Genomic DNA, 27,990 nt, shown 5'->3' with positions numbered 1-27,990 from the left:
GGTCGAAGACAGAGGAAAGAGACATGTTGGACACTAGCAGGGCTGCGGAGCCGCGCATCTAGACGGGGGGAAGACCACCCTTTCCTAGATGGGCTACCTCCCCCTAAATGGTGGGAGACACATTAGAACTGCGTAGCCCTCAGCCGAACACGGCTTGATATTTCTGGATCTTCATATGCGGGATTCAGTTGACGTTTGCGATGTGGGAGATGGTGGCGTTGCTGAGGGGGAGCGCTCCCTTCCTGTCGTCTAGGACAAGATGGCAGCAGTGCAGGCGAACTGTGCATGCTATGGATTTATAAATCCGTAACATGCTCAGAGAAGCCCTGGATTACATTTATAGCGACTCTATGTGAAGGTAAGTGGAGAAAAGCACGATGGGGGCGATTGAACGCACATTTTAAAACCAGTTGATCGTGACGTAACAGTGCAGTAACTTATCAACAAACTTGGCAAGATGGAGATGACTGATCGGCGTTAACATATGAGCTTGATATTGGTCTAAGTCAACAATTGTTCTGGTTAGATGTTTACAACTTCACGTGTTGAAAAATTCCTTGTTCGCTTACGTGAGCGTGACGTTGGAATTCTATTAACGCGATAGTCTTGGGCACTTGTTTTACTTGTAGGTTGTCAGGGAAACCATCAATTTATACGTCGCTATGACGTCGTTGATTAGAAATTTCCACAAAACGGATTAAACGGAGCGGTTTTTTGCGAACTGTGAGTCAATTTCTGTTTACAATGTCAAATCTTTACTTGGGTTTCCGTTTTCAGAAGTCGACAGGCAAGTATAAGCACAAACACGGAAGACCTTTGAGCCAAGCAAGGGACTACTGAGTGCGCATAGATTCTCTTGTTGTTTAGCAAAATTCCTTTTGAATGATTGTTTTCGAATACTAACTAACATTGAGTAGTTTTTCCAAGCAAATGTGTATTTCGATGATCGGAATAGGAGACATAAAACGTGACCGAATGTTTTTCATTTCACGGGCACCAGCTGTTTTTTTGCTACTCACCCACCCTCGGGCGCACAACACACGTAGTTACTGTTTTTTCCCCCTGATCTGTTTTTAACTATAAATGCTTATAAACAGAGCATATAATATTTTCTGATCCATTCACAAATCGTCAAATCAAAAGCCTTTATTGTCATTATGCACAACTGCGTATAACGAAATTGGTAGCGCTACTCCACAAAGTGCGTTTTCCCAGTAAAAACATAAATAAGTAATATAAAAATATAAACAGTCACATCTGGGCAAGGTAAATTCTAAAGTATTGCACAATCTAAGATATTGCACATTGTTATATATTGTAATACATCATAATAAACCTGCAACTGTATGTTTCATACGGCTGTAGACAAATCTGAAATTATGGAAACTAGAAAGAACCAATTACTTTACAAGAATCATTATATCTTAAGTTTCTTGTATCTAAAAGTGATAAAAATGTAATTTCACAACCAAAAAGTAAAAAGCTTTTGGAACCATATATTGCATATACGTATTAGGGACAAATCGAACTTTATAGAAACGACATACAACTACAAAGTTGAATTCCTAAAAGTCAGCTGTTTGGCTTTGGCAAAATTTTGATTCAAAACTCAATTTTCTGTTTAGAATCAGCCTGATTTGGAATGTCAACTTTTCTATTTCATGGCACTGTGACTGACTGTCAAACAGGATATAGTCTGACTTTTGCCAGGGGTCAACCTGAACTAGGCCCAGTATCCTGTGACCATAAAAAGGATGTGCGATATAGAGGATGTCACATTTATGGGATGTAATGCTAGTATTAAACTTGATCAACAGGAAGGAAAAAACTAACAATGAGTAATTGATTCATGTTTAATTGGTGAATTCTCTTGAGAGCTGTTGGCAATACCTCTCAGTGCTTGTAACAACATATTGAGCAAAATAATGCTGGATTGACCAAAAGTATCGTTCTGAGTCGATGTAGCTCATATAAGAAGTTATTATTTTGTCCCAGACAGTAAAACTAGTTCTCTGAATAGAAAGTCCCCCTGCTTGTGTCTTTTGAATTGATTTAACAATTTTAATGCCCAACAGTAGTGATTGTTGATATATATTTTTTAAAAGTGATCTCTTCCTTTGTAATTGAGCAGTAGTTACGATAGTGGTGTTTGGCAATGATTACTAAGTTCCATGACCATTCTTGTACCTCAAAACACATCTAAAATAATGTTCCCATTAAAATGTATGTCAATGCAATTCAACTCTTCATGCTTTATTAATTAGAAAAAGTAAACTGTAGTGTTTTACTGTAAATTCACAAAATACACTATCTAAATAAAATGTCAAGTATAAATGGTTTACATTTTAACCTATCTTTCCTGAATTTGTGGCTTAGCGTCTTCTGCTTATTTAAATCTACCTCAACATCCTCTTGCTAAAGAATCAACTTGTCACAGTTGAAGACTTTGTGATGGTTATTGTCTCCTTTGACTGTTATCATTTGGGTAAGTGTTTTGAGGTGCTGGTTTGATGATTCATATCTGCAATCGCTGGCTCGCCTTGCTTGACAACGGAATGGATGAAGATTTTCCTTGGGGAAAAAAAGCTAAAGCAAAGCTTGAAAAAAACATTCCATCTACTGCCGCTTCTTCCGTCGAAGGGCCTGGGGTCTTTTAATGCAAAACTGGGTAATGGCTCGTGTCTTTTCACAGATTACACTCTTAGTCACAGTGTCTCCCACGAGCTGCTTCTCTATCAACCTCACAAATTGCAACCTCTTCAGAATTTCAATTTTGTCCACAGCTTTGAAATTGTTTCATCCTTCCCTGGATGAACACATTGTTGTCTTTATCAAAGCCTATTATTGTATTGAATAGGCAACAAACAGATCCTGATGTATGGTTTCATACGTCACCCCAAAGGTGATCATCCAATTTTTTCTGTAACTTTCTTAGGAAAAAATGATCACAAAACATCACAGTATCTAATTTATTTTCCCTTCACTGCAGGGAAATTAATGGCAAATTAATGGTAGCCAAATGTGAAGTTTCAAATGGGGAGTGGATTTCTACTCCATTTATTCAAGATTAGAAGAAAAATAACAAGCAATGACTCAAATCTCGGAACTTTTAAATTGATGCATCGCTGTATGTATTTGTGGGTTAAATCAACAGTTCCAAATGACTGCATTTTAAATCGAGGTGAAAAAATGGCATTAATTCTTGTTATTCCCATGTTGTTTCCTACAGTGACTTAAATATGAAGAAGGTTTCAGTTTCTCTGACTCGTTCCAATTTACTTAGCAATGCTTCTCTTTGCTTTTCAGTAAGAGATGCTCCTTCCCCTGGCTTACTGTGTTTAAAATGTTTATGACAGTACAGCAGCACGTTATTAGCTTAATCTTTTTGGATGGTCTTCTCTGGGCACGTGTGCATACTTCTATAGGCTATGTATGGCATGCAACTTTCAGCTCTTCATATTACCCTATACTTGGCCTGTCACATGTGCCTGCACATAAAGAATGGTTTCTCATTTGCCTCTGCTCCATTCGAGTTGGAAAATATTGCACTGAGCACCATGACCAGCTCGGAATTTCTGTGGAAAGCTGCACAGATGGGTGGAACACATCCACCAAAAGTAAACATTAAAGATTCCTCGTACCATAAGTCAGAGGCACATGATTTATTTTAATATCTGTCAGATAATTGGATTGGAATATTAAATGTTTTTGTTTTCGTTAGTATTCTGAGTAATTTTGAATGCAAATTTGTTAAAGTGAGACTACGACCGCTTCCAAATTAATTTTTAACTTTCTAGTACCAATCAGCTCATATACTATTAGTATAGAAGACACTATTAAATTAAGTTAAAACATGATTTTTGAGGTTAAAAAATACCACAAGAAAAGCACTCCACACACACAGTGTAACAGTCTAATCTGTTTTTGTGCCATGGTTACATCACCATTTTGATTTTGAAATGCATTTTGAGTCACCCACTCTTCCAGGCCTGATGAGAATTCATTAACACCTTGTTTTGAATAAACATGTACAGCGCACACAATGACTTTACGATAGTCACCCTTGTGCCTTGAAAAAATACCTTCCACTTTATGGTCGGGTGTGTTTGTTATTATCCAACCAAACAGCCAGTGCCCACCCAGTTTGGGATTTTTAGAATGCCTTTAAGTGTTCCATAATTAAAAACATGACGTGTCACGCAGTAGTGTTAGTTGAAAGTGTTAGGCTGCCTCTTTGTTCCAGCTGTCCCCTATACACAGATGCCCGTTTATGCCGTGCCCCCCTCCATGGCCGAATGGTGGAACATTCAGGGCACTCTGTATATTGACTGTGTACGAGAACTAATCTAACAAGCCCAGGACTTGTAAACGTTAGTCATAAGTTTACAATTGAAATGGCATGTGCTCACATTCCTCAGAAAATAGAGACGCCTTTGAGCAAAGATCTTTTTCACGAGACATTGTGAGCGTTGTGAGGTCGTTGAGCTGTGAATGCAGCATCCATCCTTTATGAAAAAAAGGTGGAGGAATTGATTGCATAAGCCATACTCAAATCAGCAAACTACACATGCATTATGTGCATATTAAAAGGTATATTTATTCAAATGCATCACTTAATGTTAAGAAATAAAAAAAGTACTTTTGACTACCACAGTGAATCCATCTTGTGTTTTGATTTCAATTTCCCTTTAACATGGTGCGGATTGATGCTGCATGTTGTCGTCATCTGCTTCACTGTTATGTGCAGAGTGAGCACAGCAGCTTTTATCTCACTTTAAGTTGTGAGGTCAACCACATCATGGCCATCATTTGTTTTTCCCCTCGTTAGCCTACTTTTTGCATAGATTCTAAGGTTTAGTTTTCGATACTTAAATGCCCCGAAACATGTCAAAGTTCTAACACAGTGTAATGATTGAATATAATGAATATGATGGAATTGTAGTCTGCAGCACCCCCGCGGCCCTTGTGTGGTTAAGTGGTGGGGAAGATGAATTATCTTTCGCTCGCTCTTTTTGAACGCAACTCACGATCGGCGTTATAATGCATTATTAATCCATTTTACGAAACTGAATTTGTGGACGCTTATTGGATGCAACTAGCAGCAGTATTCTTGATTCTGTCTCAATAACCCTGTAGCCGTAAGAGCAGGGGTCCCCAACTCAACTCACTTGAATCAAATCATTAAATCCTCAGCAATCTCTCCAGAAGCCTGATAATTATTAGGGTCATGTGTGTTTTTATTACAGTTTTGTTTTAATCTTGTACATATGTATACTCCAATCATCGGTTGGTTTTATTTCCAGTTACTGTTTTCTATATTGAAAGGACTTTATTTTCGCCTTCAGTAACACATGCGCGTTGCTGACAGGTGTCTAGTGTTCATTTTCTTCTAGTTTTCGAGTGCGACTACAGTCAAAAGGTCACCCATGAGTAATTATCTTGCCTGAAGCTTTGAAAGCTGTAATGCAATGCTACAGTAGGAGCCTCATGGTCCACCATGAGAGTATCTGGCTTCTGCTCATAATAATAGAAACAGCTGCTATTCTTTTTCCGTCCCACCAATGAAAGGCCTGCTTCTTCTTTCGTATCCAACATTTCATAATTTAAGTACATTATATGTTTTTGCGGGTGTAAGGAGAGACGTCTCTCTGCTGAGCTGCTTTTCTAAGGGTTTTGAATCAGGAACTTCATGGGTGGTCCCAAAGGGGAGACTTGGTTATGGTTTTATCCTGCTGGATGATGAGACTTTTATGCACGGTTTTCTAAGTGGGGAACCAATTTCATGCCACCTCTGGCTGTTTCTGTTCTTCAGACTAAATAAGCATTATGGCTTCTATGGTTGACCCGAATAAAGGTGATGAATGCAGTGATTTTTGGGGTGTATCACAGCAGGTGTGTTTTTATTTTGTTTGGAATCAGGCACTGCAAATCACCACAAACTTATAATGAAAAAGACTGTAAACTTGGGTTGAATAAATTGCACTTCATTTGAAATTTTGAATTGTATCAACAGAAATTCAACTTGCCACCCCCTTTTTTAAAGCAAATCTTACAATGAAACCAAAACCAAACCAAACAAGCTTCAGAACATTTATTTCCAATCTTATTTTCTCCACAAATAAAAGAGCTTGTTTGTTTTTTCTAGAGATAAAAAAGTTTTTTTTCTTGAAAAGTGGCCCTTTGGTCAGAACCTGCATGCTATGTTAACAAATACTATTAAGTAGGGTTAAACCTGATTTGCTCCAAAGAAAAGCAATTTTATTCACTTTTTTGATGCTCATTAGCAGATGACAATGCTGTTATTCAATTTTACATTTTATTTTCCAACCCACACAAATTTCTTAAATATCTCCTTTGTCTCACATTTTTGAATTCAGACTTGGAACATTCATTCATTTAAGATTATTAACTGGACCACTAAACCACGTGGAACAGCCGGTCCGGTCCATGTTGTCAAAACAATCATAGCAAAAAATTGGCAGCCCGTACAGTACCTTTATTCAAATGTTTCTGACATCCTTGTTATGGCTGTTGATGCTTTGTAGTTTACAGTATAACTATGTTTTTTTTCTTGTCTATATACAAGATTTCTTTATCTGTGCCACTGTTCATATGTTGTTTTAAATCAAATTTAATTGAAATAGTAATAACTGGGAAATGTTAATGTTCAGAGAAATAAACAGTGTTTTCCTTTCCACACACTCCATTCTTTTCCATTATAAAATATAAAAAATGATTCCGCTCACATTTTCTGCTTCTTTAAACAGTCACATTTTTGAAAAATGTTTGCCTGAAGCGTCGGAAATATGGCTAAATATAGTGTCTAAATTGCTGCTTTGGCTCTTTTTTTACTGCTTATATACACTGTACTGCCTTTCTTTCCATTGCTCTGTTCTTAGTCTAAGCAGCGTACGCACTAAAGACGCACTTTAAATCCTTTGCGTGACATTTCTTTGATTTGTAAATAAAAATAATTTTGTTTTTTTACTTTATACATAGTAGTAGCAGCAGACATCTTGTATTTACCAGAACTAGTGGGATAATTGATGTTAATACAGTGTATATATTCCATGTTAAAAAACGATTTGGGTATAATGTCTTCTTCATCATGGTTAATGGCAGGTGCCATCTGACAATCGAGGTGGATTACCACCACCTTGCTATGTTGGACTGTGGGGTCGCAATGTTAATGAAATCGACCAAATTACAGTGCTTGACCCGTGCAAATGGTCAGTAAGATTTCAGCGAGATTATGTTGTGGGTTACGTATATAATTATATTCATAGGCCTCTAGGCTATATCTATGATGTATATTATTGTTTAAAAAGCCCACTTTGCATATCTTTTAGTATAATATGCAGTTTCGGGGTTAAAACACTAATATTATAGATATTAAAGATAGAAAAGAGTAGGGACGGATACGTATTTAACCAAATGTCATTAAAAGTGCATAAAACTTTGAGAACGGGGTTTCCCAGAATGAAAGTAGGTCATGGATAGCCCACAATGTCTCCAGACACTGGTCACTTTATTAATAAAATGGCTTATTAGTAACCGAATTATACTCTGTTACCAATTTAAATGTTTATTAGATCATCAGATAGAATAGTCCCAAAGGACTCAATAAACATGAAATGCACACGTGCGTATGTGGGCGGTGACCATCTGTACCTCTTGATGCCTTGTGACTTTATTTTTGTCTGGTTATCATCCTCTGATGTTATGCCTCCCTATTGGTTGCCCGGAGACATGAAGTAGGATGTATTGCAACCACAGGGAAAGGTCAGGCCAACCATTGCAATGTTAGTCATCGTATGTGTGGAGGTGTTGGTGGGCTCAGTGTGGATGAATGTGAGTCAAAGGTGTTCTCAAGCACTCAAGTGTAGCTCACTCTCTTAGTAGTGATGAAAGGGTGTGTCATTTTCATAGTGATAGAAATGACAAAGATATTGCTTACAAAAATATAAACCTAAAAAGACAGCATGTGGCATAACTCTCGTTTTTCTAGACATGAAATAATTGACAGATTAGCATTTGGTGAACACTAAAGCAGTGCTTATAATTATAATTTGCCATCTCATAGAGAAGAAAGAAACAATGTTTTAGCAATCCTTATTTGGTTAACTCTATGTTCCAAAGATGGAACTTTTTGAACCTGGAGTTACTGCATTTATTTATTTATTTTTTTGAACCATGCATGGTATTTTTCTATAACACTTATTTATCCACATAGTAGCGTGACAATACTGAAATATTTTTTTCTACTCTTTCTCTACCAGGTATGGCCTCACAAGTCTTGGTTTACCCACCACACATTTATCAAACCCAGACAAGTGCCTTTAGCAGTGGGAAGAAACTCAAAGTTGAGCCCAGCTGTGTGTACCATGAGAGAGCACATACGCGGGCTTATGTGAACAGACGAATCCTTGGTATTGTGAACCCGACGAAAGCCCGCCCGCTCTTGAGCCAAGACTTGACGGCGGGCTCGAAAGTGTTCGGAGGACAAGTTTATCCTGTCAAGACGGTGATCGTGCGGGGCGTCCAGAGACAACAGCGCGTGAAACGAGGTGACGAATCAGGCCCAGCTGAGGTCCAGCAGCGCCAGAACACTGGGGTTGTCTATAACCAGAACCAGCAACAACATCGGCCACAAAAGACAGTCACAGCAAGTGGGGGCAGCAGTGGAGCAACAGGGGCAGGAGGAGGAGGAAGGGGAGAGGGCTGCAGTGGAGGAGTTGAGGGAGGTGGGGAAGAGGAGGACGAAGGTGACACAGAAACCGACTCTGGAGGTTTGAACTCGGCTGACGGCTCTCAGCGATGTGGACTGAAACGTAAAAGTGAGGAGCTGGATAATCGAGGGAGCACCATGCAGATTGTGGAGGAACTGTCAATGTTGCCTGCCATGTTGCACACAACGAATGTAGGAAACGGAGCAGCAGCAGCAACTGCGCCTGCAGCCGTAGGGGGAGGAGGGGGGACTTCCAAGCAAGCGGTTGGGCCCGTGGGTGTTGGTGCAGCAAGGGGAGCGGGAGGATGTGACGGGGACTATCAGGTCATACAACATGAGGTGCTTTGCTCCCTGAAGAATACTTATGAAGTGCTCGATTTCTTGGGACGCGGCACATTCGGACAGGTTGTAAAGTGCTGGAAAAGAGGCACGGGTGAGGTAGTGGCCGTAAAGATCCTGAAAAACCATCCGTCTTACGCTCGACAAGGTCAAATCGAAGTAGGCATTCTTGCTCGTCTGAGTGGGGAAAATGCAGACCAACACAATCTGGTGCGAGCCTTTGAATGCTTCCAACACCGCAGCCACACCTGCCTTGTGTTTGAGATGCTCGAGCAGAACCTGTATGATTTTCTGAAGCAGAACAAGTTTAGTCCGCTGCCCCTGAAAGTTATCAGGCCTGTACTACAACAGGTGGCCACAGCTTTGAAAAAGTTGAAAAGTATGGGTCTGATTCATGCAGACCTCAAACCTGAGAACATTATGCTGGTGGATCCGGTGAGGCAACCCTACAGGGTGAAGGTGATAGATTTTGGCTCTGCCAGCCACGTCTCCAAAGCAGTCTGCTCCACGTACCTTCAGTCTCGGTACTATAGGTGAGTACAAGGCTATAAACAAAACATTTTTGGCTGTTGTTATGACTTAGTTTCAATGTATTAACAATTTACTTTGAAGCAATTGAAATTAAGCAGTCACAATGTCTTTTGGAGGTAAAACTGCTGGGTTAAAAATGTCCTTCCTCTGGCAAAACAAGGAAATGTCGCTCATGTTGCACAACATCCTGCCAACCAACTAAGCAGCCACATACCGCTGGAGTTTGAAAAAAAAGTTCCTCTACAGTGTTGCGATCCATTTCTTTCAAACTTGATGCATATCGTGACGTTTTGCACTGCGATATGTTGCCAAATTATATTGTGTTCCAAATCCAGTATGAACGCAGATTAATGGGCAAATAGAGTTCCCTGCATTTTGGTTTACCTCCTTTTTCAATGTAATATGTATAATGATAAAGCTTCTGCACTTTTATTTCTCAATAAATGCTTACCTAGTGTTTGTTTTCATGCCTGAGTTGGTGGCTTAACAACCAGTGTGAACATAATCGGAGGAAATGAAAACTGGACAGCTCAGCTTTACATTCCTCACAGTGTGTTACTGGTCTTGCAATAAATAAATGGCTTTAGGGCAACAGGTAGAAGGAATATTCGGCAGGTTTCACCTTGAAAATGAGCTCGGTCATGACTAAAGGCCTCTGTAATTTTTGGCAGTCACAATCAAAGGTGTTGGCCTGCACAGAAAAACGTGTGCGCAATCATGCAGCGATTGGAAGATTAACTGTAGCCTTGTTGATGCAGCCTTGGAAATTCCTGTACAATCTTTCTATAATAAACATGTTGTTACAGAGACACCATCCTGCTGAAAATGATACAATTGATAAACTAAGCAGCTACAAATGAACTGCTTCTAAACGCCCCCACTGAGATGTAGATTCCTAATTACAATTTTGTAAATTAGCCATCCTGTGAAATGTAGTTGAGTATGTCTTTTGTATCTTCTATTCAGAATTTGTAATGACTATCTATACTAGGGGGAAAAAGTCAATCTCAACTGGGACAAAAAATGTTTAACTTTGGCTCCATGTCAGCGCATTAAGGGGTTTACATTGGTCACACACGCCCAAGCCTTGTACCCTTAATCCAATGCCTAGGCTGATCAGCGTGGAACTGCTGACGGTGTTCCACTTAATAATGCTGAATGACCTAAAGGTTTGCATAAGAAAATGATTTGTATAGAAGAGATGTGCATAAACAGGCCTCCTGCCCTCGTAATGAGGTTAGTCTTTTACAGCTCTACCTTATTTATATGGGAGCTCATGTCAACCTGTGTCTCTGAAAGTATTTATCAGAACAAGGTATGTAAGGCCTATGTAAGCAAAAAACTACAATAGCCCTCCCCCATGTGTTGCCATACTTTTTTGCTGGCACCTTAAATATCGGTCCTCCTCAATAGGACACGGGGAAGGATGAGGGAGCTATTTCTGGAGTGTGAGATAACAGCCTCACTTAAAGATCTGTAAACGGAAACAAAAATAGTTGTGCTACATACATGATTGACGAGTTTTATGGTGTCATGACTTTAGGCATATAGTACCAATCAGCGGTTTGTTCTGTCATTTCATGTAGGTTTTTAACGATTATTCCTCTAGTTAATGAAGCTGAATGTTTTTGGAGCCTTTGTTTTTTTTGATGAGTAGGCTCGTGTATTATAGTTTGTTAACTGGTCGCACTTCATAGTTTGGCTGGGTCTGCAACTAATACTCAGGTGCGACCTGTGTTATTTTTTCTCAGTCTGATCACCGACAGCCTGTTATGTAGTATTTTTGGGCTATATTTGTCAGACACTAATATATTAACAGACGCCATAATGGTGTACTTCTTTGGTTGTAGCAATCTAAAACAAAATGATAATCAAATGTAACAGACATACTAATGCTCCTTTTCTGCCTGAGCAGAGAAGATTTTAACATTGTCCAGGCTCGCATTCCAGCCTGCCCGACCTCCTTACCCACTGGCCTTGGCTGCTCATGCGTGACCACTCTGGCTTAACACATAATGAGTGCTATGTAAATCACCTGACATCCATTATCTGAAAAGCCAGGATATTTTGTGTTATGACAAGTTATCTTGTCCTAACAGCAATTGCTGAAAGAAAAAATGGAATTTGGTTATGTTTGTGTTGTTGAAGTTTGCCATGTTACATGAAAACTTTAAAAATAATTTTTTGAAGGTAATTAAAAAAAAATGTTTTCTGCAGGGCTCCAGAGATTATTTTGGGATTGCCATTTTGTGAAGCCATAGACATGTGGTCCTTGGGCTGTGTGATAGCTGAGCTTTTTCTGGGCTGGCCGCTTTACCCTGGGGCCTTGGAATATGACCAGGTAAGCAGTCAAACTGACCCAAGGGTTTTATGCTTGCTGCCTTTCTTCATGCATACTATATAATGTATTTATTTTCTCCATTTAAATGTTGGGTTTCTGTGTGTTCTTTTATTTTGGAGTATAATATTATTTTCTGTATTTTTTTATTTAAATTTTTATTATTTCTATGGCTCAAATGAAGCAACCTTATTTGACACAAAGAGGTAAAGCTAAAAATAGTTGGACTCTCCTCCTACTTTCCCCATCTTTCATACTAGCCAACATTTGCACTGTCCACGTGTCGTGTCAGGGCAGTATTAAATTCCGTATTTCCAACTTCTATTTATTTTCCCCTTCATTTCCTCCGTCCTAAGTTTGGTTTTCCAGGGTCAATTCTCGCTTTCCAATTTTTCCAGTCCACAATCATTCAGACTTTCCATTCTATTCTGTTTTAAATATTTGCTGAATTTTGTGGTGCTAATAGTCAAAGCAGCATTTCTATGCACCTATAATGAGATGGCCTAAAGATTGAACAACAATAGTCATGCATTCTTTTGCAAAAGAATGATTTAAACATCCACGGGATAGTGTCCTATGACAAAACAGTCTTTGTCTGAAAGAGGAATTTTTCTGAAACTGAGGGGAAATGGGTTGTTCTCCTCTCAGTGGACCCCTGACAGCGTCTTCCTGAGACCAGACTGATCAGGGCTTATGTTGAGCCGCTTTCCCCTATCCCCTCAAAGCCTGCCAGCAAAGCCTCTGTATACCATACTGCACCTACCTGATGACGCTCAGCCTACCTGCACCCAGCACTGACAAGCCAAGTATTTTTACAACCCACCTTAATTTTTCATTATCCCTAGGTCAGGGGAAGGCCAAATCACTCAACAGCACTAAAAAAAGATATCCCTTACTTACTTATTAACAAATCAAATGTCAAATGTTAATATCAATGTCAAAATCCTAATTTGCAGTAGCCAAGCAGCATGTTTGTGTGTTTTTTTAGAGCATTCTCATGTCAGGAAGAGAGAACCTTTAGTGTCTGAAATGTCAGATGGGCAGAGGAGGTTGGATGAATGATGCCAAAAATAGGTGTGTGAGAAGGAAGCAAGGCAGTGAGAAGGGAGATTTTATCTGATGTGAGTGTAAATCTTTAATTTAGGATTTTAGAAAAACTGTCTATATTTTCCACCCAAAACTAAGACAATTATTATTGTTTCACAACATAATATTGAAAGCCTTAAATTTAAACAGCTCATTTAGCACTACTATGAAAAGGTTTTGGCATCCCTAACAATTGACATTGTTTTCATTTTAAATCATTTGGTTTTCAGATAAACAACTTGTGTGTGCAAAAGGGTTGAAAACATGAGCAATTGTCCGCATTTAATAAGACCAAAAAAAACACAGAGATTAAAACAATGACTGAAGGAACCTTTATTTTCAAATTTGTCGTGTTTTATTTGTTGTGGGGATGTTCACCTGAGGAAAGGGGAATGCAAAACCTGAAAATACAAAGTTGAATAAAATAGAGGCCACTGTAAAGTAGTTGATTGCTGGCTTGATGTCATCCACTTGTCCCGAGAGAGAGGTGAGACGTCTATGTAGAGCCACCCTTTCCGTTTCGTCTTCTACTTATCTTTCTTCATGGGGTCAGGTTCCTTCTTACACAGCAACTGTATTTATAACTCAGACCCTCTTAGTTCTTGCCTCCTCATCCTATATTACACCACATTTTAGTTCAGGTTTAGATTCAGTAGCTTAGTGTTAGAAACACCTCCGTTTTTTTAAACATCAACAGAAATGTTGTCCTCTTTGTTTATATGCTGCTTAATCTGACATTCTTTAAATATGATTTACTCAAACCAGATGCCATCTTTTATAAAAAATGTTTTATTATTCCACCAGTAACATGCTTACGTAAGGCCCAGACACAGACACATTTCTTATTTATACACCAAGCTCTGACAAATATTTCACTAGGGCTCAGTAACTGCCCTGACCAGAAAGTAACCTTAAATGTTTCCGTAATATTCTCGTGGCCTGCAATAAACCCTCAGATGCTAAATATTTTTAGCGCAGTTACAGGTACACTATATTTGTATACATTGAGCGATTGTACTGCATACCCTTATTGTAAATTTGTTTAAAGTTTTTGCAATAGAATTTTGCAAATCCGCTTGATTTGCATCTACCTTTAGATTCAAGGTTCTCGGAATGTTGTGCGTCTACTATATGGGGCTCTGCAGTTATGCATGCCTAACTCTCAAATGGAGAGTCACAAAATTGTCGTTGTACATCGTGAACCTCCTTTTGAAGACTGTTCAACAATGTCATTGTGTCCTTCCATGTTGCTAAAAATGTTTTATAGCCTTGTTTTATAGTCACGGCAAACTGAAACTAGACTTTTCTATATCCTTCTCATTTTGTCCCCCACTACCATTGTACTGATGTTTTTCAATTTCAAAAACAAATTCCTTGGTAGCTGAATTTTTAGCAATGTTACAGTTAATTTCTGCCATACTGGCATACACAAACACTGTGACATAACAGGATTTGATCATATTAAGTGTTATGCTGGTGCTACATTGATTGACAAAGTGTGACACATTTCTCTCACTAGGTGGCTTTCTACTTTGCAGTGTTGAATCTCTAATGTTTGTTGTCCTTAACACTTGAGTGTGATTGACGTCAGTTGGCTTCTCACTGGCCTCCTCTCATAAACCTGTGCGTGTGTGCGCTGTGTGTGTAATACACTCCAGTGAAGAGCAATCATTACCAAGCAAGGCATCTAGAATTTAATGCAGAAGGACCTTGTTATTGAAGATAACATGCAAAGACCCTGACACCTGTCAGACAGCACAGGGATATTTGGGTTTAACTGGTTCACATGACCCGCACTCGCCAAGGTCTGTGATGCTCGACGTAGACGCTCCACACCCAGTGACTCTGACTCTCAGGGACTTAACAGAATGATGTCACTGTTGTTGACCTTTTAAATGACGGTACGGAGCACAGTGTCTGTCTGGATGATAAATTAATTCTGGCGTTTTAATTTTATTCACTGCTTTGATAGAGTAACTATTGAAATAAATGATATTAATTTTGTCTCCTTTTCTCTCTACAATCTGTAGATTCGCTACATTTCTCAAACACAAGGTTTGCCTGGAGAGCATTTACTGAATACAGGAACGAAGACGGCACGTTTCTTTTGCAGAGAGTCTGACTCGCCTTATGCAGTCTGGAGGATAAAGGTGAACAGTTTTTCACTAGACAACAGAAGTATGAAACTTCGATTCCTTGTTTTGTTTCACCGAAACTCTGTTGCTAAACATATCTTTCCTCCTCAGTCTACAGATGAGCATGAAACCGAGACAGGGATGAAGTCAAAGGAAGCGAGAAAGTACATCTTCAGTTGTTTGGCTGACATTGTACACGTATGTTCAACTCTCCTTCCTTCAACTGGTGTGCTTCCAAAGAGGTTAAACATAGTAATTCAATATTAAAATATTTTTGTCACAGGTGAACCTGGTAATGAATTTGGAAGGCAGCGACTTACTCGCAGAAAAGGCAGACCGCCGAGAGTTTGTGTGTCTGCTGAAGAAGATGTTGCTCATTGATGCAGAGGAGAGGATCGCACCCGCCGAAGCTCTCAGTCACTCCTTTGTCACAATGCAACATTTGCTGGACTTCCCTCATAGCAACCAGTGAGTCCTCTTGTAACTCACTTCTGCAGACATGATGGCATGTTGCACATTATTTTGACCCCTTCAACTCTTGCACACAGTGTGAAGTCATGTTTCCACATCATGGATATTTGCTCAACCCGTCCCAACACATATGAGGCCACCAACAGAAGTAAGGGATCCTTCGTCAGACCTGGAGCCACTACTGCTGCAGCCGCAGTCAACCACCCATTCAGCAAAATGACTGTCGTCCATCCTCAAGTAAGCTGTCCATGACGTGTTAACTTTACAACCTGTTACCCATAATGTGTTTACCTCAAGTAAAGAAATATCTGAAGAGAAATTTCCCACCAAGTGATTTTATCCCTTAAATTAGGGTTGTGCTGGTTATTGGCATCAAAAGATTTTTCAAAATACAATCAGGGTAAACCTAAGTATTTAGGAAAATGAACAACACCATATTGGAACATGAGTTTATTTTGATAATATTGCTCAAGAAATTTCTAATAGGATATGTTTCATGGGTTTGAAATAGACATTAAAAACAACATGTTGAGCAAACTGTGTCAATGTTTAAAAATCTTGCCCTTATTGCCTTCATAAATGGATACTTGCCCATCTTACTGCGGTGTAGCTCTGCTGCCATAGCGACAGAATCACGTCATATTGCTGAGGTCATGGCAACGTTGCAAGCCTGTGTTGTTGGAGAGGAGAAAAAAGGGGCTGACCCCTTTTCCTCTCAGTGCCACTTTATGACACCAGTCTCCAAATCAGGAATTCAACATGTATATATTTTTGAAACATAAAAATACCGACCTGGGATTGAACCCCGACCACAGAACTGTGAGGCTGACGTGCTTACCAATTGGCCCTTTTAGAAACCACTGGTAGTTAAACATCATTGTCTAATATTTGTAAACAGAGCATTTCGCCACATATAGACAGACCACTTGACTGAATTGTCAAGTGTGTACATTCACTTCGGAGCTAAGAAATTTGGGACATAATGAACTCCACATACGAAGAAAAATCAGTGCAGTTCTGCTTTGGCTTTTGATATCATTTCCTTAACTTGAAATTATGGAGCGAAATTAATTTTTGAGAGAGAGAGGCATTCTTTATAATATAACGATGAATCAAAATTCAGACATGTTTTGGTTGGAAATTAGCATCTCCCATAAGACTTGAAGAGACTTTGTGGTTTAATTTCACACTTCATGGATGGACAGACTTTCCGGAGGCTCGACATTCACAATTTAATTGATAAAGGCAATTAAAAAAATCAATTTTCACATAAATTGTCAATTTTAAAACAATGGAAGGCTGACATTTGAATTTTACAAGCAAGAAACCTCTTGTGTGTCGCCACATCATCTAACCTCTGGAGAATATATTGAGTTAACTGTGCTGCTTCAATAGGGACATATTATAATTTTTTGTTAGTACTTTAACCTTCTGATGTGCTCCCCTCTTCTCACAATCATGTGTACCCATGCAAAAGTATTTGCAGGACAATATAGGCCCAGTTCTCAATATCTCTCAATATCTAATTTATGTATTTTGTCAAACATAACTTCGTCCCCGTTTTATTACATTATTATAACTGTACTTAAAATTGTAAATCTGTTTTAGGTGTGGTTTATTCACCTTTTTACAATTGTATAATTTTTACCAAAGTCTTTTTTTGTTTTTTTTTTGCAAAAGGCATTGGTGCCATCTGCCCCTTCAGTGTTGCACCCTGCAATACCATTACAAACAGGAAGTGGACAGTTTGGAGCCAACGATTCATTTCAACAGGCACTCATCTTATGTCCCCCCACCATCCAAGGTAGAATGTGTACAATTTCAGTTTATTCTAGATACTTGGATGGTAATTTATTCTGAACTGTTACATGTCATAGGTTTCATTTAACTAATCAATCAGTTTTTTTCTTTAGTACTCATTCAATACAGAAGGGCAAAGCACTAATGATTAATAGAGCAGGTCGAAAGCAATGATTCTTTCAAATTAAGAAACCAACTGAAACCAAATTTCCCATGTGGTTGGTCTGTAGGAATACCCACCAACACTGTGAAACCAGCTGGCTACTCTGTTAGAATGGAGGCATCCGTGCCCTTGGTCACTCAAGCACCCCCAATCCAGCCCATCCAAATCCGACCAGGAGTAATTACACAGGTATTGCCGTCACAGTTGTATAGGATCAGACACAATGAAGCAATGTGGATGTTTTGTCAATGAAATAACAATGTATTTGACATTGATCACCGATAAAATAAACACAATCTGCTCTTAAACAGGCCTGGTCGAACCGAGCCCAGCAGATTTTGGTGCCCACTTGGCAGCAGGTGACATCAGTTCCCCCACCACAAACCACATTGGCATCAGAGACGGTGGCGGGCCCACCGAGAGTGGGTGACTGGGGGTGAGCTAAATCTAATTTGTTCGTCATGCTTTCTAACGACATGGTCTTAAGTCAATAGTTTGACAACATTTATGATGTATAATACATGAATACATTGGAAACAATTAAGTATCATTAGCTTAAGTTGTAATTCGATCGTGTGGCATTTGGTTGCGCTGCAACACAGAAAGCTGTCTCCCTTGAATATTAACGATTGGTGAGTCATATGGGTGTCCTTTGGGAATGAGACCATTTTGTCAGTAATGGTGCTAAAGGGTTTTGGCTCAATGTGCAATGTTCTGTTTCTTAATGCAGGAAAGTACGTCCCCATGGTAACCATTACAGCGCCATGATTCCCCATCCTCAACCATTTTTAACCAACCAAATGACCATGTCCGCACATCAGCCAATAAACATAGGCATTGCACATGTGGTGTGGCCGCAGCCTGCTGCCAACAAGAGGGCAAAGCCTGGTAACAACAGGTATGTCTGGTGGAATGTTGTTCTCTGTGTATCCAATTCAATTTAAGTGAGGTGATACAATGCATCACATTTTATTATAGTGCTAAAATGGTTAAAATCTTGGCTTGTTAACAATAAGGGGAAGAATGTCCAAACTATAACTCTAAATTGACCCTAGGAATGAGTTCTGAGCATGAATGATTGGCTGTCTCCTCGTGCCCTACGATTGACTGGCTACCAATTCAAGGTGTCTCCTGCCTGGTGCTCGAAGTCAACTGGGATAGGCTCCAGCACCCCCACGAACTTTGTGAGGATAAGCGGTTTAGAAATGAATGTCCAAACTATAACTAAAATATAGTAATAACAAATATATATGATTCACAATGGTAGGAAGGTATCACAATCATGAAAATGCGATGGGAAAAATCATGAGTCAGTGAGTTTTAGTTTGAAATTCTTATTTTGCCAACAAAAGTCCTTTCTCGGGCTAATTATTGTTGTTTTATAGTTAAAGGTCAGCAAAACCAAAATATTGGTGTCAAAGTCTCTGCTTAATGTTTCTCTTTACATGGAACTGAAACCAGTAATTGGGGTGAAACCAACCCACGTTCTATTGCTTTTTAGTAAAGAAGGGAAAGAGCTCAAAACTATTTCTGAATGAAATAACTCTTATTGTTTGTATGTTTAGTGTTTATATTCACTCATCACAATATTTTCAATGTTTTAAAAGCTCAGTCAAAATGCCCTAAAACAATTGGCATATCATGAAATTGATTTTAAATTTTGCTGGAGTGAATGAGTGAAAAGAACACCTTGTTAAATATCGGTGGATACGATGAAGAGTCGAGTGATGTTTCTTTTTTCCATCCCGCAGAGGCTGCAGCTTTTTCCAAAACACAAACATCCAAAATTTACCTTGCCAGTCCCCAAAGATGGTTGATACAGCAAAGAATGTGAAAGAGGCAGCAGACGGAGAAGCTAGGTGCCCTGATGACGGGCATGCTATTGTACAGGAGCATGTAACGGATCGGGCGGAAGACGAAGACGATGACAACTGCTGTAAAGTAGAGCCAGACTGCGAGGACCTTTCAGTTTCACAAGAACAACGGCAGCCCATGGTGATCTCCGAGCTAACTAGCCCCTCTGTAAGCGTCATCAGCATCAGTAGTGATGAAGAGGAGGGCGCACAAAGGCACTCGATGGGGGAGTGAGTAAAAAGAGCTAGGCCCCTTGAGAAAAATGAGCTATAGCTCAGTTGTAATTTCCTTTTTTTTGTCTTCTTTAGATGTAAAGGAAGCGCAGATTGCGAGGCATGTCAAAGCACCGTTAGTATGGAGAGGGTCTGTTCCCTCAGCAGCCCCGACAGCACGCTCAGTACCAGATCTTCAGCTTCTGAGCAGTCCAGCACGTCACCCTGTAAACATACTAACAGGTATGATCCAATCTGGCTATCACAACAATTCTGCATTGAGCAACAACGTTTGAGTTTGATCTTAAGTCAAAACAGCAAAGTGTTTTTAGTCACCTGTTTCTTCTTTTCTTGCTCCAACAGTATGTCTGACGATGAGCAGGAGAATGGGTGCGACACAGTGAACATCCTATCTGCCTCCAACGGAAATAACAACAGTCCTTTCCCCGAGCGGCGTTACATCGCTGACAGCAATCAGAATTGCAAGTCTCATGTTACATGTGTTGCCCTGGAAACCGAGTCTAACAAACCAACAGTGCGTACTGCCGCTGTACCACCAATGAGGGTACAGAACAACAACACGGCTGTCAGTGAAACACCTGGCAACACAGGTAACATTGACCATATAATGTGGACACGCACATGTATTAATAATAGTTTGATATTCCACCTAAAATTGACTCATGTAGATTTTTGTGTCAATATAGTTAAGCAAGTATTGAACCATGGATTACTTACTCAGCCACACCTGAGAGCAGTGAGTGCTAGGTCATGATAGCTCAAAAGTCTAGTCACCACTGCTGCTGTCTGCTCTACAGGTCACATGGCCTGGGATTACGCCATCTTAGTCGGCCACAGAGGTTCTCCCAGGTGATTATGGGTGACCTGACTGATTTATCTGAGCCCATCTTTGGAATGGATATTTTCTGCCAATAGTTAAATTCCAAACTGAAGCTGGTAGCCCGTCTATCTGTGTGGGCGTAAGCTTCGTGAAGCTACACATGGCATGTGGGATTTGCTTCGAATGAAATATAAAAAAAATGGATGCTTACCAGCAAACACGTTTCCTGGCTGTCATCAACACAAAAGTTTGAATATTTAATTCATTCGGCTGTGAAAGATTTGCACACGCCATGCGTAGGGTTATAACAGCTGTGGCCAGCGGGACGTCAATGTCTTTTCATTGAATGTTTAGTTAACACCAACCCCCTTCACACTATTTTTGTATTTTAAAGTTGGGGTTAGGACACGTTGCTATGTAAATCCTTCACAGAAATCATTCAGTCATATCACCTTTCATGTCAAAGTCATGTCTCACCTCCAACCAGCAACTGTGGCCCCGCATAAAAGGGCACAGCTTGTTATTCCGGACCTACCAGCTATATTTATAGCTGATGATCTGGCCTCACTATAAGCTCTATGAAAGAGCTTAGTTACCAGTTCCTCTCTGATCCCGCAAACATTTCTATTTATAATCATAGAGATCACATTCAGAGGACCAATGCTGCCACGTTGAAAATTTGGAGCCGATCTAACTGACAAACTGATAAAGCCTCCTGCCACAATTGTTGTTTAATGCCATCTACATTTAGCAGTGACTTGCTTTTGCTCTTTCTGTCTTTGTCGAAAATAGATTTATTTGAGAAATTTAGTACTGATCTTTTTTATTGCTACTTCTTACTCAGTTCTGGAGTCTTCATACCAGTCCAAGGGGAGAGGCCCTTCTGGGCGACATCATCACCACTCCACTCCTCTCCTCAACCGCTCCCAAAAGATCCCCCCTTCATTCCAGCCTCAACAGCAGCAACCCATCAGCTTTGGGCAGGTGAGAACTTGCGCCATGTCACAGCCACACCCACAAGCACACATGCCAGTAAACGTGTTTTGGACCACTATGGAGGTTTACCAGAATATGAATGACCTAAGTAAAACAACTTTGTCTGAGGAAAAGAGAAAACAGTCACATGGATCAGTGATCCTTAAAGTGAGGTAAGCAGTGGATTATGGAAGAATCATATTTTTTTTCGAAATACAACATTCAAACCATGACATAAGATCAAACAGTGTAGAAAGAAGCTTATACCTTGATCATTTTTAAGTACAAAATTGAAAACATGAAATTAGACCAAACTCTTTTAGAAAGAAGCTTATAGCTATGTGTACAGCCTGTTAAAACTTTTTAATCCAGTAAAATGCATTTTACTTCTCAAAATGCCGTGTGCTATAGTTTTAGTTTTCAAAAATGTTGCTGTATTTAGGTCAGGTAAAACCATTTGTGTATTTGAGAAACTTAAAGTTCTATTTTTATATATTATGATTTAAAAAAAAAAATCTACCAGTGTGCAGTTGGCCATATTTTTTTCCTACATGCCGGGTTCTAGTTTGACACTTGCATTGTAAAAATTGGTATACACCACCATCTGCTGGCAAAGGAAAGGCAATAAATGTCTTACTGAAACCTATTCCATTGATTGCTCTTTCAGGTCCAACATTTCACTTCCTGCCACCAAGAATGGAACGGCAACTTTGCCCACAGGCGACCACAGGCTTTTATCCCCCCCACCATTCACGGGCCCACGTTCACCTTGTCCCACAGCAGTCCAACCCACTCTGCAGGCCACCCCCACCTTGGTGGACACCCGCATTCCCAACCCACATTGTTGTCCTATCCCCCGTCTGGTCCACTGGTCACAACTGCACCCGTGGCCCACCTGCTGGCCTCCCCTGGTGCGTCGCGTCCCGTAATTCAGCCCGCTTACGGCATCTCTCACCCAGCGGGCATAGTGCATCAGGTCACAGTTGGCATCAACCCCCGGCTTTTGCCATCCCCCACCTTGCACCCCCAAGGCCAATTCAAGCCCCTCTTCCCGCCACATTCTTACATCGCCTCGCCTGCCTATGCCAGTTTCCCTCTCAGTCCCACCAAAATAAACCAGTATCCCTACATCTGAGCATGGGTGCCCAGGTTCTCTTCTCACTACCCGAGGGCTAGGTGCACGGGGCAAATTCTGTCTTAAACCACAAGCAACATGGTTTTTCATTTCCAAAAACCATGGCACAACCACAGAGAAAGCAAGCTATTTTTTGAATCATGTCAACGTGGGTGTAATTGAACTTCAAGCTTTAAAAAAAATAGTGAGAGTTCCGATGTCAGAGATTATTTGGGCAAAAATCTGAAGGAAATAATGTGTGAATGAATGAATGAATGAATGACTAGTTAAACTCACACTTAATGTGTTTTGCACATTTGATATACCTTTGCATTGGATCTTCTACGAATACTCCTCAAAACAGGTAAATAATTGGGGTGGTGTTAAATAGTTTGACGTTGCACCCCCGATCCCAGCTATTTTTCTATATTGCCTTCTTACATGAGCAAGACACATCCATATTTGTAAAGCCATCCCCGTCTCTAGCTCTAGATTGCCAGATGTCGTCTACGGTGTATGTTGTACCTAGTTCCGAGTATTTGTACTTTTTCAGTGTCTTTCGGTGTTCGCAATGTCAAAAGTCATTCATGTAATTTAAATAGGGTCGTTCCTCACGCTGCATGTGGTCTTGCATGAGCAAAAGTGTAAATTGAACGATGCACAGGCATTGATCGCATCGTTTGTTTCACAAGACTCGCTGCATTGTATAACTGTCCCCAACCATAGTGCCTTACATATTGTTCATGTTACTATACTTATATATGACTATATACAAGACTATTAATGTACTGGACTTCAGCACTTGAAATTCCAATCGCTCGATGCATCCTATGTGTGAGTATATAAATATATATATATATATATATGTATATGTATATATATAAATATAAATGCACATAGCCTGCATGGATGTGATGTATCGCAGAGAGCGGTGCATATACTTCAGAGTCGGTGTATATTTCAGTGTTGTACATTCTTTTTCCGTTGATGCAAGAAAAACAGCATGCTTTGCTGTTGAGAATGCTTTGCAGTTTAATTTATAGGTAAAAAACAACAACTTTAATTTTCCGAATGAACTAGTGTTTAAAGTGCAAGTAATGAGTATTGCTTCATATTTGATAATCACTTTCTATTTCGTGAAACTCTTCTTACTAACAGTATTTGTACTGTTTGACGAAACTGCAATACAATCTAAATGGTCGCCTTTCTCTCCTCACTCGTCCCATATTTATCACGAATATCATTTGTTTCCACTTTGTTTCTTCGATGTTTAGACGTGTGTGGGCATGGCTTTGACTAGGTCTGGAAAACAATGCAAATTAATTCACAGTATGGATTTTCTAAGCCTGAGCAAACCATGCAGTATTCGATATACAAACATATATGGACGTATATTATAGAGCTAGAGTATATAGTACCAATGCTTGATGAGGTGTGAGTTAATTCTGTGTAATTCTCTCATTTATGCATGTGTGACAAAGTTAACTTTTCCCTTTACATTTGTTAATGGCTAAAGGCTTCTCGGTGTCGAATGCTTCTTTTAAACATTCCGTCAGGGAGGATATATATAGATATATACACACAAATATATACGGAGGGAGCAGGTTTCACTAGTTAATATACCATATATCTATATATATATGTAGATATTCATGTGTGTTTTATTATTTTGTTTCTTAGTTATTTGTGTATATTTTCGTCTTTAATTTCAAATGAAGTTGCTTGGCAGCACCAAAGACTGTAATTCATTTCTTGAGCAAGGTAGCTACTCTGTTCGCATAAACCTCACTTAGAACATAGTCGCAGAATGGGGGGTGGATTAAAAAAAGAAAAGAAAAAAAAAGACAAAAAACAACAACTAAAACGTATTTAAAAATGGCCGAGGTTTTGTCTAGCTTAATGGGGCAATTAATAAGTCGTATCATTTCTTTCTTGAATGTATCATAGATAAGCTGCTAAATGATGATTGCCACTTCCATAGCTATGAAATTAGGTGATTTCTCTGAGTTCAAACCTAGAGTTGCAATTTGCGTGTGTGTGTGTGTAGGTCCCTAATTATCTAAAATAGAAGTGGTTTTGGTTTGTTTTTCGTGTTCCTATTTGGAGTGTCATTGTATCTACTGTATTGCTGATAATGAACACTAGTTGCATTTGTTGTTTCTCGGGATGTGTGCGTGTGCATCAGTATTTTATCTTTTTCGACCTATCCCGCGAGCTCATCACTGCATATAAAGGATGTATCATGTATAACTTAATTTTTGTATGTTTTCATAATGATGTTTCATACACATTTAAACGCTGTAACTTGCAGTATGAATTTAACCCGTGCACAAACACCGTGAGAGGACAGATTAAAAACACCAAATAATCACTTACACTCACCACAAAGGAAGGCAGAGTTACAATATATGCCCAAAAATTACATGGTTCTCATTCCTCAAAACTTTAGAGTATAAAGTTTTAACTGATTTGACCTAGTATTCATGATAAGAATGTTTTTATCTGTTCAATGTTATGAGCATATCAGCTTTGCCTTGCTTTCTGATTGCTGCCCCCGCTTGTATCAATGTGTTTAATTGGAAAGCGGCTGTTGTCGTGTGGTCCTTACTGAAACTGAAGCAGTGTGAGCAGCACTGTTTATGTGCCTTGAGATTCAGTACATTCGAGATTGTCATTGCTCAATAGATATTGAAGGAGGAAGGCCTAGAATCCATTGAGTTCGTTAAGTACGCTACACGGACAACTAATGGGACACTTATAGGAAGTGGAAAGGACAAAAATACAGCACTTGCACCTCTATATCCTTTAAATGACTCAAAATTACTAGCCTCTTTTACACTGAGATCACAGAAAACCCAACAGGTCAGAACTGTAACAGACGGCAATAATTAACTCCATTTTACTGAGCACTTGATAAAAACTGGCACAGCTCAAATGAACTGCCGCACACGATTAACAATCGACTGTAAAACAACTTTCAAAATTGAACATAATAAAAAAAAACAGTTAAAAATGTTAGAAATCAAAAACAATCAAAGCCAAAAGTGAATGATCAATACTTGTGTTTTCCTGAACAGCAAGGAATAAATGTTTTTTTATGGCAGTGTTTGAAATATACACCAATGAGACTTAAGGCCTTTTCATGCTAATAGTGGCAGCGGGCAGTTTGCCGCAGGGAAACCCATTCATTGTTTATGTAGGAGGGGCTTTTCCTGGTGGCATTCAGCTTTGTGGCTATTTTGGACAGCGGCAAAGGGTTAGTAATTTGACGCAGAGGGTCTGTCCCGAAATAGAAGCCTTCAGAGCAGCAGACGCCAAATGCATCCAATAGTGGCTGTGATATCATGATATCTTTCTGCTTTAGCGAGCAGATGCACAAAAGCCCCGATAGTGTTGAAAGTTGAAATTTTACAATTTTTGCAACAGTAAAAGGAGTTATCAGACTTCTCCCTGCTAAGCTACTTGATATCCCGATGTGCTTTTTTTGAGGAATTCGTTGACGAACGGCATTGAGATATCCCATTTTCCACCAAAACTAGTCAAGCCCTTTTCACAGTTGTTATAATCTCCCCTTCCTTCTTAGAATGGGGAAATTTGTGACTTTCTTGTGCAACAATAAAAAATACATGTGTGCTTGGGGCTACAGTAAATAGGCTTGCTGGAGATGCTGTTCTTCATTTCCTAGTTGTGGTGAGGTCTGAACCATGGGGGCGCTTTCCTTTTTACCGCTGTGCTGTGCTTTGGCTCAGGACGCTTTCACACTGGGCCAGTGTGAAAATCCCTTTAGTCAACTGAGAAAAATTCACAACAAAATAGCGGAATCCTAAAATGAACTTTAAAATCCAGAACTGGGGTGATTCGCTCCCTCTTACGTGCTCCAGTTTACAGGCAAGCTGCCACCTTTTCGACTGGCTGAAGAATTGACAAAGGGCTTTTTATGTGCATTACAGAAATGTTGCTTCAGTTTTCGGGTGTAAAAGAGGCTAATGATGAGTGTTTGATATGGTTCAGGTGAAATCTCTTCCAAATTCATACAAAATCCCATAACTGTTCACTGTAAATTGGAAGGATGGCCCAGATATCTTTGGAAGAGGAACAACTAAGAGTTACAGGGAATGATGGGGACTTGTCCAATCCTGATTGAGGACTGACTATTACAAATTGTCTGCCAAATCATTCGTCTCTGGAGATGAATGTGAAATAATAGATAACTTTGTTTTCTGATCAGCTTGTAGAAACATCAGAGGAAAGTACAAATCATTGGTTTATAATAATAATAATAATTATACACTCTATATTGCTACTACTAATAATATCTCACGTCTTTCGATCGTCACTTGAAACAGCAATGCAATACTTTCAAGATTTTTGCCGTCATTGCACCACACAAGTGTTCTTAGATGATCTGTACTTAATATGACTTTGCATGTGCGTCGATTTGTTTTTTTTCTAGCACCCAGAGCACATTTGGTAACACTGACTTTGAAGAATTGCAAATTTCTCTACTTGCATGTTAATTTTGGTCTTTATTCATTCTTTCTGGGCACGCTCACGAGTCTGATTTCTTTTAACACTGATATCGTTGTATCAGTTTTATTTTTATGATTTTGGAGGAGAAAGCTTTTGACAAATACAAAATATCGGTGTTGTGGTTCTTCTCAAAGTAATCACCAGCAATGAGAAGCAAGAGGAGATGAAACCTATTGTTTTGAATTCTACACGATATCCACACTTTGCTTTACAGAAATGTTCTTATTTTCACTTGGAGGATTTATGTAACATTTAACAGATAAAACAGTTTGTAAACTAAGATTGCAATGGTCCTCAGACAAAAAAAAAATCCTCTGCTGCAGTTTTATCCTTTAGAACTGTTAAATCAGGGTCGGTATTGGTCTCAATGTGCTACTGTGTTACTGTTTGATTTGTTTTGCTCTATTTTGATTTAGCTTGTGTTCATCTCTTTCTGCAGAGTTAATTCATGCTACAAGTTATGGAATTACAGTGTCTAGATGGCTCATCAAATACACTTGATTATGAATTCTGCTCTATTACTGTTTTAGAAACCTGTAGATTATTTTGTGGCTTGGATGTTTTTACCCCACATTTGTTTTATTATTATTTTTTATTTGTTTGTGCTACACTAGTTTGCCATGTAGCAATTGCACTGTGCAATATTTACAGTAAGAGGACTGGGGAACTAACTATGGATGTGATGTCTCTTTACAGTTTGCGTTAGTGTTTCCTCTAGTTCTCAGTGATTTAGGTGTGACCAAGCCTTCTCTACTTAGTCACATTAAGCGGGTTTTCCAGGTGACTCTTTTGGTGAGTGTCGAAGTAAGACTTATAAATGGTGTATTATTGTTAAGATTCACTTTGAATTAAAAAGAAAAATCTTGACGCAAA

The 27,990-nt window shown here is 39.4% G+C and overlaps 1 protein-coding gene across 2 annotated transcripts; it reads left to right on the top strand.

The window, feature by feature from the left end:
• Positions 1-12: 12 nt before the first annotated feature.
• On the top strand, positions 13-27,990 carry hipk3b (homeodomain interacting protein kinase 3b). 2 transcript variants are annotated; one of them, XM_077623843.1, is made up of 17 exons: positions 13-358; positions 8,280-9,600; positions 11,816-11,939; positions 15,053-15,172; positions 15,269-15,355; positions 15,441-15,625; positions 15,706-15,865; positions 17,309-17,432; positions 17,659-17,780; positions 17,903-18,027; positions 18,322-18,489; positions 19,343-19,675; positions 19,754-19,900; positions 20,021-20,268; positions 20,476-20,527; positions 21,343-21,482; positions 22,141-27,990. In XM_077623843.1, exons 1-17 carry the CDS (start codon positions 286-288, stop codon positions 22,647-22,649), a joined length of 4,038 nt encoding a protein of 1,345 aa, XP_077479969.1. In that variant the 5' UTR covers positions 13-285; the 3' UTR covers positions 22,650-27,990. The 2 variants fall into 2 exon arrangements, with proteins under 2 accessions (XP_077479969.1, XP_077479972.1); XM_077623846.1 differs by lacking the exon at positions 20,476-20,527.

The sequence above is a fragment of the Stigmatopora argus genome, chromosome 2, assembly GCF_051989625.1.
Source record: "Stigmatopora argus isolate UIUO_Sarg chromosome 2, RoL_Sarg_1.0, whole genome shotgun sequence".
NCBI lineage: Eukaryota > Metazoa > Chordata > Actinopteri > Syngnathiformes > Syngnathidae > Stigmatopora > Stigmatopora argus.
The sequence above is the reverse complement of the archived record's forward strand: the minus strand, read 5'-3'. Positions and strand labels throughout refer to the sequence as shown.